The sequence below is a fragment of the Lutra lutra genome, chromosome 6, assembly GCF_902655055.1.
Source record: "Lutra lutra chromosome 6, mLutLut1.2, whole genome shotgun sequence".
Taxonomy (NCBI): domain Eukaryota; kingdom Metazoa; phylum Chordata; class Mammalia; order Carnivora; family Mustelidae; genus Lutra; species Lutra lutra.
Genome location: NC_062283.1, coordinates 90,087,969 through 90,103,799, shown reverse-complemented (window position 1 = coordinate 90,103,799; position 15,831 = coordinate 90,087,969). Strand labels below are relative to the sequence as shown.

The following is a 15,831-nucleotide window of genomic DNA, read 5'->3' as shown; positions in this document are numbered from 1 at the left end:
CACTGCTACTCTAGGAAAATAACTCTTAGAATAACGATGATGTGTAATTACTTGGGTGAGTATTTTACTCCTCACCCTCATGAGGCTGGACCCACTGCAACTTTGTACCCAGTGAATCAGATTTCCAGTCTACCCCAAATTGTAACTGCCATGAGGTGGGGATGGGGTACAGTCCGATCCTAGATTTGTAAGTGAAAGACTGACAGGAGAAAGGTCTGGAATCCAAACTGCAGCCCCAGTTTGCCCTAAGGTGACATTTAAAGCTTAATTGATATAGTCTGACTTTAAGTAGGTTCTTTTGAAAATTAATCTTTCTGTGTAGGTAATACTATTTTAATTCTATTTTTCTTCATATGAATACCTGCTTTGGGGGCTCTCTTTCAGACATTTCTTCATGTACCACCTTCATTTCACTTTCAGTTAACATAGTCAAATTTATAGCCATTATCTTCCTTTTCTTAACTTCCTTTCCACTGGTTATCATAGAAAAAAAAAATCCATAATTGTCATTTACACTAAAAACCACAAGCTACTCCAACGAGGGATTTTCTGCTGCTATTTATCATAACTTTTTCATTAGTCTTTCTCTAAGAGCTTTGAGTCTTCATTGACTGTTATCGGAAGTGTTGGTTCCGTACCACTCTGATGCATTTACTGAGAAAGGGATAGAATTAAGGGAAAAAAAAGCAATTATTCTTGATCTTAGAAAACAAAAATTTATCAAGATATGATACCTTTCTGTAAATTAGAACTCTCAGTTTGATAGGAAAACAAAAATTTTTCAAGATATGATGCTATTCTGCAAATTAGAACTCTCAGTTTGATGGGACTATAAAGAAGTCATTTCAGGATAAGTAGATGGGGAAAGTATTTTGAGATAGACATGTAACACAAATAGGGCAAAGAAATTTTGAGAACTTTTTCAAATAATAGGTAGTTTTTGTTTTTGTTTTTGTTGTTGTTGTTGTTGTTGTTGTTGTTTTTTAGGAAAATAACAGTAAAGAAGAATGAATTTAAAATGAAAGAGAACCTGAAAGGAACTCAGATAAATACTTGAGTGCATAGTATGTATTAGATCCTAGTATGTGTTAAGTACTAAAATGTAAAGAATTTACTAATGAATAGAAAGGTAAAAACCTTTACACTGCTAAATTATTATATGGCTCTCTGTTTAGGAATTTAAAGTACAGTGCTAACATTTAATGGCAAATGTCGTTTTCTGATGGAGAAACTCAGGTGCTGTTTTATTCAACTTGCTCATGGTCAAACAGTGGGATAGTGACAGATATTAGAACCTTATTTTTGATACAAGTTCTCAGCAGATTAGGCATTCACCATTAATTTGGCAATTTATGTGATTTCCATAAATTGTAAAATTTGGGAAGATTGGATTCAGAATTCAGTTGCCATTGAAATTCCTTCTGTTTGTACATTGTAATGTAATTGTAGTGATAAAAGTTGGCTCATTCACTTTGCTCTTTGCCCACGCCTAGGACTCTTTCTTTCCTTTTGCTGTCTGCCTTGCCAATAGATGTTGCTTTTTGGTAACAGAGATTTGTAGAGAAAATGTGAGTGAATTAGTTATAAATCAGCAGTTCCCAAATTATATTCCAAGGGAATATGGAGGAATTTCATTTGATAAAAAAGGTCTGTGTTTGGGAAAAACCTGATTTAAATAAAATTTATTTATTCGCTGTAGGACATTACAAGTCTTTGATATATAGATATGCATGGGGGGAAGGTCCATCAGGAAATTAGAATATCCCCACATTTATTTGAACAGAAAGCCTAATTTTTTTTTCAAGATTTTATTTGAGAAAGCCTAATTTTTTAAAGCACTTTAATGATTAATATTCTATGAAATACACTTTGGGAACCGTTATAAGATTATTAGAAAATGATTCAAAGCATGTGCCCTATTGCGTTATTGTTATGTATAACACTTTTTTTTTTTTCTATTTATGCCTAACTATATTTTATTTTCATGGAAAGCTATGGTTTCAAGTAGAGAATAAGTATTACATGACGTTGTTAAAATGTTTATTTGGGGAACATAATAAGGAAAGGGAAGTTAGACTATAAATTACTACTCGTGAAAATCTTCTGTTAGGTTTTCTTTTATAAGTACATATTCCTAAACTAAAATATATTGTTTATAGAGAATTTCTCTATTTTTCAATTGCAGATGTTGGGGATCAGCCAGGTGAGGTAGGTTATTCAGGCTCTCCTGCAGAAGCACCTCCAAGCAAGTCTCCATCAATGCCGTCACTAAACCAGACTTGGCCTGAGTTGAATCAGAGCAGTGAGGTTAGCAGAGCTTCCCTTTTCTTTTACTAACTTAAACTGTTTTAAGGTAAGAAGTTCCAGACAGAGTAATTTCAGCATATAGCTCTTTTGGTGTGCATGCACAATTGAGAGAACATACCCAGTTATGACTGTGATAAATGTTTATAATTACGTGACTGAGGTTTTCAAAGTACTTTTTCATAATAAATATTATCGTTTGGTTTCCACCACTCATTACTGCTAAAACCTTGTGAGTTAGATGGGGCAGACGCATGAAGTCAACAAAGGGGTGGATATCTTGGCCAAAATATCTCATAGCCAGTGAGGGACTAGAGCTAAGGTTTAAACACAGATCCTTTGACATTCAGTCAGCTGTGGCGCCCACCATATCACACTGCCTTCTCATTCCTGTAGCAAAGTATGTGATAATTAATATATTTGGAATCTTAGCTTTGGAAGTGGTATGTGAGAAGTTGCTAATCCAGCTTTCCACGTGAAAAGTGCACTTTCTACAACCCAGGCTATTTATAATAATTCAGTTTTATGCAATACAAAATGGAAATGATTTCACTGTTAAATGCAGTGGTTAAAGAAAAGTCCTGTAAGACTAGGCACAGCCTGCAAAATGGAATTGCTCCCTTATCACTTTGTAATTCCTTTATAGAAAACAATAGAAGTAGGGCCCCTCTGATTAGAAAGAGATTGTCTGAGGCCCCCAGGCTGTTAAACCTTAGTGCTCTGTAGAGCTCCTATTGAAAACTGTTCCTGGCTGTTAGGGTAGTTTTCTTTGTGAACAAGTTAATTTTTTCCTTAGAGTTTTTAATATCACCGTCATAGTGCTACAAATCTAAAAGTTTGTTGACTTTCAAGAAAAAGAGTCTAAGCTTTCTATACTTTCCATGTATTTTAAAGGCTGAAAAGCACTGGATTAAAGTGACACTAGTTAATTTTGGACAGTTGAAAAGCAGAGAAGTAACTGGCCAGTTTAAAATACTTAACTGCTGCTTTAGGACATGATCACAGATACTGGTGATCAGACATTATAACACATGTATTATAAAACAGCCGTTTAAGTATTTTTTTTAGAGGGAGGAGTTAAGCCTTAGAAGAATTTACTAGTACTGAGGCTTTATAGAGAGTAGGATCAATTTTCTCGAGATCACTAATTTTTGCTGCATTTATTCATTTGTCATTTTTTAAAAGTACTATCAGATTAAAAATGTTTATATTCCCTTGGTACCAGTTCATAAATAAAAGCAACTCTCTAAGAAGCAACTCAATTCTAAAGCCCATCTTCATTCTAGGTAAAATTGTGATGTGATCGTCAAGCCTAGGAATGGAGTCCCTTCCAAATTCTGATTCCAGTAGTTGCATTTTCCCTTAAATATTCCTAGCAAGTTTCATTTTGTAGTATTTGCTAAAAAGATCATGAATGTCATATTTTTTTTTACTACATGTGGAAAACCAGAATGTTAATAAAACTAACATTAATTTTGAGTCCTTCCAACAATAATGCTTATAAAAGATACCTACTTACAATATGGAATTTAAATTATCTGTTTTAACTTTCTACCACAAAGCACTAATACTCTCTCAGCAAATACTTACTCAGCACCTGCGAATCTGAAGGAGGCACTGGGTAACACTAATAATAATCCCTAACATCTATGGAGCACTTCTGATGTGTCAGCTCTGCTCAGAAAGCTCTCTACGTGTATTAACTCTTACATCCACAGTCTATGATCTAGGCATTATTAATCTCATGTTACAGATGGTAAAACTGACACACAGGTTAAATAACTTGCCTAAGGTCATACAGCATACTAGGATTACAGTAGTCTGGTTGTAGAGCCTGTGTTCTGAGCCATTATACTAAAGTTACAAAGATCAGGGTGGTTCTGCTCTCCAGGAAACTTACATATACAGTCTTACAAAACCAAGTAGCACTTCGTGTTACCAAATAGGACAGGTAGTGCCTTTTCTTGGGCAAAAATCTTCTACATCTAAATTTTTCTCCACAATTAGATAATTAGGATTTTTTAAATTCCTTCATTACCCCTGCAACAATAATTACTGAGGAAACTACACTAACATCATGATAAAAGTGAATTATTGTGGGCTTTCTTTAAGAATCACTTTGAATGCATCAGGATTAGGTTGTTGAAAATTTTATTATCTATTTTTGTAAATAATTTTCAGCAACACATTTGCTAATATTTAATTTCTACATGTCTTCTCAAATTGAATATCACTATTTTAAATAGTAAGTAGAACTTTGAAGCATAAAAATGTATACTTTTCCATACTGAATTATAGAAAGGATTTTGGTTACTAGAGTAGGTGTGTCTGTGTGTAAACATTTGTATGTATATATTGTATATGTGTAGATGTTTTTCCTTCTTTAGAGGATAACTGATAATTCTTAAGCAAATTTTAATGATAATTTTAATTCAGTCTCAATATAAAAATATTATGCTATTTTATTACTGAGATCTTCAAAACAAATGGAACTTACTAAAATTAATATTGACTTATCACTCCACCTGTTTTAAGAGGTATGCTATTTGTGTGTGTACCTCTTTTAGAGGGGTAATATTTCATATCAAAATCCATCTTTTCTATGTAACACGTACTCCAATGCTTGATTTGCTCTCATTGTGGCCGCATTCTGATTTTTCTGGCATGGGGTGGGGATGGCGCCCGACTGGCAGCTCTGTCTTGTGGTCCAGCATGGCCCTGTGCGCAGTGCTTATGGCAGGGGCTGACTTGCTGCAGGTTGGCATAAGCTCAAACATAGATTAATTCCAAAAATCATTTATCTCAATTATATTTTATTAAATATCTAGACACATGTATAAAATATGTGCACGTCCATAATAGAATCATCTTTCAGGGGTCGCACTGGCAAGTCACACTGACTTGCTTTGTTTTGACCAAAACTTTGGTACACAGGATTCATTAGCGTCACCAAATTGATCCATTAACATTAGAACTTTGAAAGAAGGATTTGAAGTAATTCTTTCTTTAGTCAAGACAAACTCCTTTACATTTTTACTTTGTTGCCATTTATACCACCTAGACTCTGTTCCTATATTATGTTTTGAGTTTTAACTCTGTGAGACTTGGAATCTCTTCCATTGAGATTGTGATAAATTGTTATTAGACATTTGATGTGAAGCTGCTCACCTTACATTATAAGATGACCCAGCATAGATAAGAATAAAATGTTTATGGAAAAATAGAAATTACAGAATTTTGTCAGGCCTCTGAAACACAACTTGCAGTGCAACCTCTGAATTACTTTGCTAAATCTTCTCCAATGATCTTTTACTCCATCTTTCTCATCATGCTGACTTGTCTCTCCTCTGTCTGTTCAGCAGTGGGAGACATTTAGTGAACGCTCTTCAAGCTCACAAACTCTGACCCAATTTGATTCTAACATTGCACCAGCTGATCCTGTAAGTCAATCACTTAGCTTGCTTGTTTGAAATTAATTTTATTAACCCAAATTTCCATTCATTATGGTTTTTAGCTGATATGCATGATTGAGTGGAGTGCTTAGAGGGAAATAATGGCAGGCTTTCAATTTTTGTGTGCTTAATGGTGGAAAGATTTTTTTAAATCACATTTTTTGTATTTTCTAGTTATTTTGATGAGAGAAAACTGGGTGTTTTTAAAACCTAGTATATGTGTCTAAGGAAGCATTTTGTGAAAATTGATTTAGCTGACCTTGTTTTCATTTGCCAGTTAAGTGTTATGTTCTAGTAAACATATACTGTGTATCTCAGTGCAGTGACCCTTAGTAAATACTATTTTATTTGTATGCTTACACATCATGTAATATGTACTTTGTATGTAAATATGCAATGTCATCTTTCATTTTAACAGTCCAGTTAGAATGGCTTTGACTTAACTAGTATGTTGAGTTCTGTTAAAGAGAATCAAGTTCAGCAAAAAAAATACAGAGTTGTTGGTCACAGATTCCCATTGTGCAAGGGAGCCTCTGTCTTGTCTTCCTGTGGCTCACTGTGTTGCTCTGAAAATGCTACAAAGTTCACATCCTGATTTGAAGAATAAATGCTGTCCCCACAGAATTAATTTCATATAGACCTTACCTGTCCCTCAAATTATTTGAAATCTTTAAAACCTTAGCTGTTAATCATTCTTCTCACTCTTTACTCCTCCTTTTCCTTTTATTTTTATTTTTTTCTCTTAAAGAGGGGGACATACTAATAGTCACCTTTCAAAAGAAAAAAGGAAGTAGGAAGGAAAGAAGAGAGTAAGGATAGGATTTTTTTTTTAATGAGTTGAGTGAAAAGATACAGAGAAAGGGACATCTTTTGAGATGTTTCTGATCAAAGAGCCATCAATTTTGAATCAAATATAGTAACACCTTATTTGATGTGGATTTGGGAGAAATGGCATGTAAAGATAGTTCATCCTCAGTAGTTTAAATTAATGGATCTTATCTTTGCTTTATAATTTTAAAGAGTTAAGTCTGAAATAGGATGCTGTTACAGTGATTTCAAACAGATTAAGTATGGAAGTGTTTTAAGTGTCTGTTTCATAGTTTATTAATTAATATGTAGATCATCTGTGCCCTTTGCTTTTCTCATTGCTATTTTGAGGGCATTAATGTTTGGTTTCAACCTGAAACTTAAGGAGGAATAAAAAAGCAAAACATGATTTCTGCTTCTTATTAGCAGTTTTAATTAAGGTCTCTTGGGAAGTGACAGGGGTTATAAACTAAAAGAAAGTTTACCTTTGCTCTAAGGTTTATTTCTCCATATTATCTCATACTTACATAGTCAAGTTAATTTTATTTAAAATACTTAATAAAAATGCTTTATTGGAAAGGCAGGTTTAATGTAGGAATACAGAACTGTTCTATTTTATTCTCCAACCCTTAAGAGATGGTGAAAATAAACATTCATGGTATTATGATTTTTTTGGTCAGGCCAGGAAAGAATAATATATATAAAAACCTAGAACTCAGAGACAGAATAAACTGATCTGTAACTGGCAGGAAGTGCCAGGAAATATTGACTTCATCATAATGATGTTCTTGTAACCTCTTAGAAAAAATACCCAAATTTATGAATTCTAGCTCTAATGTTTAAAGTTATGTGGCTCAGTACTTTCTTTTGTCATCTGTAGTGTGGCAGGAAGCTGTAGGAAATTAAAAATGGTTAATTGCTATTTTATTTTATTTATTTTTTTTAAAGATTTTATTTATTTGACACACAGAGAGAGATCACAAGTAGGCAGAGAGAGAGGAAGGGAAGCAGGCTCCCTGCTGAGCAGAGAGCCCAATGCAGGACTTGATCCCAGAACCCTGGGATCATAACCTGAGCCGAAGGCAGAGGCTTTAACCCACTGAGCCACCCAGGTGCCCTGGTTAATTGCTATTTTAAACCTGAATTTAGATCTCTAAACTTGATAAAGTTGGCAGTCTTAAATATTTATAATCTGGTACCTAGAAATATCTTTTTTCTTTTATGGTGATAAACTTAAATCTTAACGTTGTTCCCCAACTAGTGATATTACTTTAAACTTGCCATTAGGAGAATGCTTGATCTCATTGAGGATCTAAGTTCTTATCCTTTATTTGATACTTACCTGGCAAAGTGCTTTCTACAGAGCACAGCCTATACCCATAATCCCAAATGATCCTTTGCAAGTCTTCTGTAAATAATTGTGAGTAAATAAGGTCCATACACATTAGAAGAGAATCACCTAAAGAAAAGTGCCACAGCAGTTCTAATATGAATTTACATACCTTACACTGTTGAAAATATGTAATGGAATGTTTTTAAAAAGCTAAAATTTGGTAATTAGCCATTTGCTCAGTTAAGTGGAAGTCTATGAAAAGCCCCACACTTCTCTGTAGCACTTAGAGACATCTGTATCACACAGTGCAGGGATTTCACATACAAACTCTGTATCACACAGTGCAGGGATCTCACATACAAAAATAGGCTCCCAGAATTGTAATGAAATTAAGCTTCTGATACCTTATTTCTAGAAACTTGATTGATTTTGTTGAACTGCTTATCATTAATAGCCTCTGGTAGAATCTGCTTCTGCTGCTAAATTCTAGACTGATAAGAAGTGTAGTGCACTAGTCTTTGCTATGATTTATGCCTGATCTTGAGTGCTATAGAACTTCTGAGTAATTCAGGGTATAAAAAGGAAGTTCGTTTGATTACTGATTATGGCCAGCTAACTCACCTGGTTTGGTAGAGCCCTCTTCTGGGTGCCTATGATATTCTCTAGGAGTATAAAAATGTCAAAAAAATTCCACTCTTTTTTTTTTTAAAGATTTTATTTATTATTTGACAGAGAGAGATACAGTGAGCGAGAGAGGGAAACACAAGCAGGGGGAGTGGGAGAGGAAGAAGCAGGCTTCCCACTGAGCAGAGAGCCTGATGTGGGGCCTGATCTCAGGACCCTGGGATCATGACCTGAGCTGAAGGCAGATGCTTAACAAGTGAGCCACCCAGGTGCCCCCAAAAAATTCCACTCTTAAGTAGACCACAGCTTAATCATGATAAGTTGGTGGTTATAATATAGCTCATTTTGATAATTATACATAGCTGTGAACAAGGTTGTTCAGCCACAGAGAACTATGGGCTCACTTAGCCCAGTGTATTTGGGAAAGTTTTCACAAAAGAGGTTATGTTTGTATGCTGAGTTTTGAAAGAAACTATAAATTGACAGAAGTGGACAAGTGCATTACAAGCAGAGAGAATATCACAGGCAGGATCTGTCGAGTGTGCTGGAAGTATAGAGGAGACATGTCAATGGGGGGATGACAGGGCTAAGTGTGGTTGAAACCAGACTGGAAAGATCTTTGTGTGATAGACCAAGGATCTGAACTTAATCTCATAGGCATGAGGAGCCCGCCAGGAGTACCATGACAAGATGGGGATGAGAAAGAGGCAGTTGGGAAAGATCACTCAGGCAACAATGCGAAGGGTCAAGAGAGAGCAAGAGAATGAGTGACACAGAAATGAGACTCGGGCAAGATAATGGGATTTAAGACAAATAGAAAATACAATATATGAGCATAATGAATTCAATAAAGTATACATAAAATCAGGTGCCCAAATATATGACATAAATGTGCCATGAGTGATTAGGAATGGGTTTCCTAAAGTTGATGAGGTGATTTGAATAGGTAGAAGAAACTGGGCAGAGCCTGCTAGTCAGTCTTTATACTTTTTTCTCTATTTTTAAATTAGAGGATGCTAATTTGGAGCATTTGATGGCTCAGGACACAGAAGCATATCGGCATTCATAGTTCTTCATTTGAATGTCGAAGTGCTTAGAGTGATAGAACTCTCTATCCTGCAAATAGCAATCACGGACGGAGCTTCTGATATATATGCTAGCTGGAGGTTAGGCCTGTCATCTGTGAAGAGCCCTGCAAGGAATTTCGGTGTCCTGCTGGCAGCCAGACCTGCTGGACTAGAACTGTCGCAGGCGCACAGCAGCCAGTGGTAGCATGGCTGAAGTATGTGATACAGAATTGATGTGCAGACACAGAAACATGCAGATTATTTAGAGGATGGCAGGAACAGTTACGATTTTCTTTTCTTGGAGTCATTATCATGCCTTCCATGTATTGTACTGGAAATATATGAATAGGTTACTTCATAGTTCCAACTGTTAAAAGTTTTATAAATCTGATTTTATACACCCAGAGAACATATATTAGATGAATATTGCTAATTAAAACATCTACTAAAATTTTTTTGCATGTTTTTTCCTAGCTTGTTTGGGTTTTGGAATAAGAATTTATTGACTCATGAATTACCATTTCTTTTTCCTTTGATCTTGCCTTATAAGGCTAAATTCTGATTCTTATGGCATTTATTTCTGCCACTAAAATTGTGAGTTAAGAAAGTAGTAGTTATTCCTAAAGCTGTGTTTTTTTATAACCATAACTACAACAAAGAACATCTTAAGTGTATTGTTAAAAATATTTTCCTGAAAGTAACTCATTATTTTGTGAGAAATCTAAACTTTTGTCCAGCTATCATATTCATCTTTCTAACTATAATATTCATCTTTCTAATTTTAGAGTTGTAGGGGAAATGTCAGAGCTCTGTCCACAATCTTGCTGGTGTGGGGGCAGAAAATTACTGTGAATGGATCTATCAGTATAATTGCAACAAAGAATTTGTTATAAATTGATTGAATGTAGAGATTATGACAGTAAGCCAGGGAGACTTGTCAAATACGAGACAGTATGCTAGAATGGAACTTCCTCTAGCAGAGGCTTTGTGTTACCTGGTACTTTCAATCAAAAATAGTGTCTGACTTAAACTGAAAAGTCATTATCCTTCACACTGAATCATAAACATAACTCCTAACTAGATACTCAGAACTTAAGGATCTCAAGTTCTGGTCCTTAGCTGCACCATATACAAAATATGAACTGACACCACACAGAAGGAGCTGAGCCCCTTACCAGTACTGGTCTCTTGCTGTTAAGGCAAATGCTCGATCCTATTCTGTTCCTCCCCGGTGGGTCTCAGCTCCCAGGACCAGGCCTACATGTGGCCCCAGGAGCACCTTTCTCGTTTTGTTCTCTTTCTGAGAGGCTTATATCTTCGTCCTCTCTTCTTACTTTGCTGTTTGCATTCTTTTCAGAAAGTCTCTACTACCAGTTTCCTTAATCCCCTAACTAGACTTGCCACTCACGAAGTTAAGGAATATCAGATATATTTCAGTCATGAAAAGGTTTAAGAAAAATACTGGAATGTTAAAGAGGAGGATTTACTTATGCCTCTTTAAAAATGGATGCCATTGTGGAAGTTTTAAATAGCTCTGTAGGACTAATCTGCAGAAACTGTGTATCGTGCTGACTTACAATATAGCAAGCACTATTACCTTTGTTTTATATGGGAAAAAAAGTGAATGTCATTTTTTTTCAGCAGTTTAGGGGAGAAAAAGTTCAGTCTGTTAGTCTTTGGGTTCTCATGAAATAGTTCACTTTAACCTAAAAGGTTCAGATTTATATAATATCATGAGATCATCTTACACTTTGCCTTTGAATATTGTCTTCTACCTTAGGTAGTTTTATAGATCTTATTTTTTTCACTCAAATCTTTAACCACTCAAAAGTTAAAATGCACTTTTTATAAAAGAAGTCAGATTATTAGGCACACATAGTGAACTTGATTTTTCACATGTAATTCTAAAACTTATAATTAAGAAATTTATTTTCATGCTTGCCTTAGCATAAATAAAAAAGTCTATTTAAAGTGTTGTTAGTTTTGATTATTTCGTGGTATCAGCTTGGCATTTTTAATGCAAAGTCTGTATTTCCTCCCATCTGTCTTTAGGATACCGCTATTGTTCATCCAGTTCCCATTCGTATGACTCCAAGCAAAATCCACATGCAGGAAATGGAACTGAAAAGAACTGGCAGTGGTAAGGAAGCTGTTGATGGATTATAGTTTAGACTAGCATCTAACTGAAATACACAAATAATTATTCTTTGAGGGCTCGAATTTCTTACATAATTTTTTATTTTTTTAATGGTACTTTCTAGAAGTATACATATATATGTATGCTTGTATATGTTGTTCAGTTAACATGACAGTTGCAAAAGGGAAACTGTTGAGGGGTTCCTGAATGGTTCAGTCATTTGGGCACCTGACTGTTGATTTTGGCTCAGGTCATGATTGTGGGATCTTGGGATCTAGCCCTGTGTTAGCCTCCAAGCTCAGCAGGGAGTCTGCATGAGGATTCTTTCTCTCTCTCTGTCTTCCCCCACCCGCTCCATCACTTCTCCAGCACACACTCTCTTCTCTCTCAAATAAATAAATCTTTTAAAAAATTTTAAGAAAAGGGAAACTGTTGAATTTATGTTATAAAGTTTAAAAAATAAGGACACTTGGAAATGTGACTTTTCTAATACCCTGTGGGTTGTATTTTTTTTAAAGATTTTATTTATTTATTTTAGAGTACATGTAAGCGGGGGGCAGGGTGGGGGGTAGGGGAGGAGAAATGGGAGGGCCGGAAGGAAAGAGAGAGAGGATCTTACACAGGTTCCATGCAGAACGCAGGACTCCTGTCACAAGACCCTGAGATCAGGACCTGAGCTGAAATCAAGAGTCGGTCACTTAACTGGCTGAGCCACCCATGTGCCCCAACCCTGTGGGTTCTTATGATGACTGCTATGAACTTAGATTTAAAGTACGTTCAGATTTTAACTGAGGAGGTATATGTTAAAATAAATTTTGGCTTTGACATTGTTTTGATTAAACTCTTGAAGTTTCTCCTCATTTTAGATTAAATGCTTTAGTTAGAGGTATATTTATTTTCTCAAAAGTATATTTATTTTCTGTATAAGTCAGCATCATAAATTACTTAATTTTACAACCATTTGTGTGGTGTCTTAAGCAGTTACTCTGAAGGGAAAAATTAACAGAATATGAACATGTAAATTGACTTTTTTTGTTATACCCTATCTTCTGTTATGGCAGAAAACAAAATTCTATATGAAAAAGCTTATATTTCTATTGAAAATGCTATTTTGTGTTGTATCTCCTGACGTTTATCTGCTACTTCTTTGGAATATAAAAATGAAGCCTTATACTCTGAAGTCTGTGAATTTATTAATTCAGTTCTTGTACTTCTACCTATTAATTTTCTATTAGATCATACTAATCCCACTAGCCCATTACTTGTGAAACCATCTGACCTGTCAGAGGAAAGTAAGATAAATTCATCGGTGAAATTTGCTTCTGGAAATACTGTAGGTAAGCAGAAAAATAGTATTACAGTTTCCATTTGAAGTTGATTAAGTCTGGACTTAGAATCTGAATAATTCAAATGTATAGCTATTTCATATTACCTTTACTGAGTAAAGTGGAGATGAGTCAACCCTTTTAAATACCCTACCCTCTGTATGAGTAAATGGTTACTTATTGCCTGCTAGACCTGCTTCTGTTTGTCATCTCTCTCAGTTAACCACATTTAGTCCATGGACTCTTTCCCCCTCACTCCTTTGTCTCACAGGAAACATGCATTTATTCAGCATATGTTAAAAGAATAGCATATGGCAGGCTCTGTTCTAGACACTGGAGATTTAGCAGTTAAAACAGAAGGAAAATCTTTGCCTTTGTGGAGCTTCCATTCTGTAAGGGATGTAAGAGGAAAAAAAGAATCTTAACTCCTGTCTTAGGAGATAAATACACTTGATAAGAATAAAAGCTGGGAAAAGGAAGAGGGAGTGACATTTTAAATAAGGTGGTCAAAGAAGACCTTACCAAAAGATGACATTTGGGTTAAAACTTGAAGGAGACAAGGGATTCGGCTATGAATATTTGAAGGAAGACGTTTCAGGCATAGGAAACAGCACATGTGAAGCCCTGCTTAGAGAACTGCCTTCTGCTGGGATCAGCAGGCAAACACCTGGAATATAATCAGTTAGCATATGGGACACCTGGGTGGCTCAGTCGTTAAGTGTCTGCCTTTGGCTCGGGTCATGATCCCAGGATCCTGGGATCAGAAGCCTGCTTCTCCCTCTTCCACTCCCCCTACTCTCTTGCTGTCTCTCTCTATCAAATAAATAAAATCTTAAATAAAAAAAAAAAGAATCAACATAATTGGCTGGCAGAAGTAGCAAGTGGTAGAGGAATAATCGGGGAGCAGTGTAAGAGTGGCTTTTACTGAATGAGACAAAAAGCCATTAGAAGATTTTGAATGGAGATGTGCTCTGCTCTGACCTTCCTTTTTTAATGAGGATCACTATGCTGTATTGGTAATAGGCCCCAAGAAAGCAAGAGTCAAAACAGGAAAGGCCATTTAAAAAAACAATAAGAATAATACATACAAGAGAAGAGGACGGCTTGGCCTATGGTGGTAGCAGTAGAAATGCTGAGAAGTGGTCAGATTCTGGCTGTATTTTGTAAGAAAAGAGCATAGGATTTGTCTACCTGTGTGATACAGGATGGGGCTGGGAGGTCATGGGCAATTCAGGGAATTTTGGTCTGAGCCACTGGGAATTGAGGAAAGCTGTGGTAACAGTAGGTTTTTTGGGGGGATAAACAGAAGTTGAGTTTTGGACATCTCAAGTTTGAGATGCCTCTTGGTACATCCACATGGAAATATGTTAGTTTTAGCATCTTTTCTGTACCAATTAAACAATTCAGTTATTTGCTAAGAAAAAGGAAAGGGACACATTTTGAAGTGAAACTGAACCAAATAACCAGTCTCTTCACTCTGTAATCCTTGAAAGTAAATAGCAATGTTCCTTTACATTGTCCCTGATTTTCTATTTAAAAATTTGTCATTGGGACGCCTGGATGGCTCAGTTGGTTGAGCAGCTGCCTTCGGCTCGGGTCATGATTCCAGTGTCCTGGGATCGAGTCCCGCATCGGGCTCCTTGCTCGGCGGGAGCCTGCTTCTCCCTCTGCCTCTGCCTGCCATTCTATCTGCCTGTGCTTGCTCTCTCTCCCTCTCTCTCTGACAAATAAATAAAATCTTAAAAAAAAAAAAAAAAAAAAAATTGTCATTGCGTCACAGCCATTAGTCTGCCTCTGGGACTTTGCTCCTTCATAAGATTTTGAGGATTTGGAAAAGATATTTTCTGAGGTGAAAAATGGGAAATATCTGGCTTATCTCATAAATTTTATTATTGTCTAAGCAGTTTTTTATTCCTATATTAACTTTCCTAGATTATAACTTAAATATGTCATGTTTAACATGATTTGTATGTAATTTTTTACATTTAATAACACTCAGGTGAACTGTTAACCTATTAGCCAGTCTTTAAATATCTTTGATTTGAAATAATAATTATTACATTTGTTTAGAGTATATAGGGTAAGAAGTGAATAAAAAATTGTTATTAAATAGGATATATTCCATTTATCAGCAGATGGGTACAGTAGTTCAGACTCTTTTACTTCGGACCCAGAACAGATTGGAAACAATGTAACTCATCAAAGGTCAGTATTTCTGTCAATAAAAAGCATATTAAAATATCTTGTTACATTTTAATATTAAGAATTCTTTTAGAGCCAAGTATGAATTATTTTCCTCTATTCTTCAGTTCTCTGAAGGCTATTAACTGTTGATTTAAGTAGAAGGAAAATAATTTTGATTCTTTTTCAACTTTAATAGGAAAGCAAGAGGAGCCCTTATTGTTCCCATGGTATCCTCTAGAAGGCCTAAAAAGAGTTATAGTTAGGATTAGCAGTTTAATATAGTCCTTTTTGTAAGTCAGCAGTTGCGAGTCTGTTTAAGTAATAAATGTACAGATTTCCTTGTATAGCCTTATGGCAAGTGCCCACAGAATTCTGTATTTTAAGATGCCATCTAGAAGCAAACACCTAGTGTTGGGCTCCCTACCTACCCTGGAGATCTGCGTTGCATATAACTTCTCAGGCATAAATACAAAAGGTATGGGATAGGATGAAGGTGACAAGGGATTTGTCTGTAAGGGCTTAAGTATCCTCTAAAAATTGTGTGCAGGACGGAAGCATCTTTTTCCCCTCATCTTTATACATACTAAGTATCCTTTTG

General features: G+C 35.6%; 1 protein-coding gene across 5 annotated transcripts in view; it reads left to right on the top strand.

Annotated features, from left to right (window-relative positions):
- Nucleotides 1-15,831, top strand: part of REPS1 (RALBP1 associated Eps domain containing 1) — an 85,004-nt gene that overhangs the window by 57,797 nt on the left and 11,376 nt on the right. For 2 of the 5 annotated variants that reach the window (XM_047733660.1, XM_047733658.1), the window contains exons 9-13: nt 2,186-2,307; nt 5,664-5,744; nt 11,640-11,727; nt 12,960-13,061; nt 15,182-15,254. In XM_047733660.1, coding sequence (XP_047589616.1) covers nt 2,186-2,307; nt 5,664-5,744; nt 11,640-11,727; nt 12,960-13,061; nt 15,182-15,254 — 466 coding nt within the window. The remainder of the gene's footprint in view (nt 1-2,185; nt 2,308-5,663; nt 5,745-11,639; nt 11,728-12,959; nt 13,062-15,181; nt 15,255-15,831) is intronic. The other 3 variants (XM_047733659.1, XM_047733663.1, XM_047733661.1) reach the window with 3 other exon arrangements.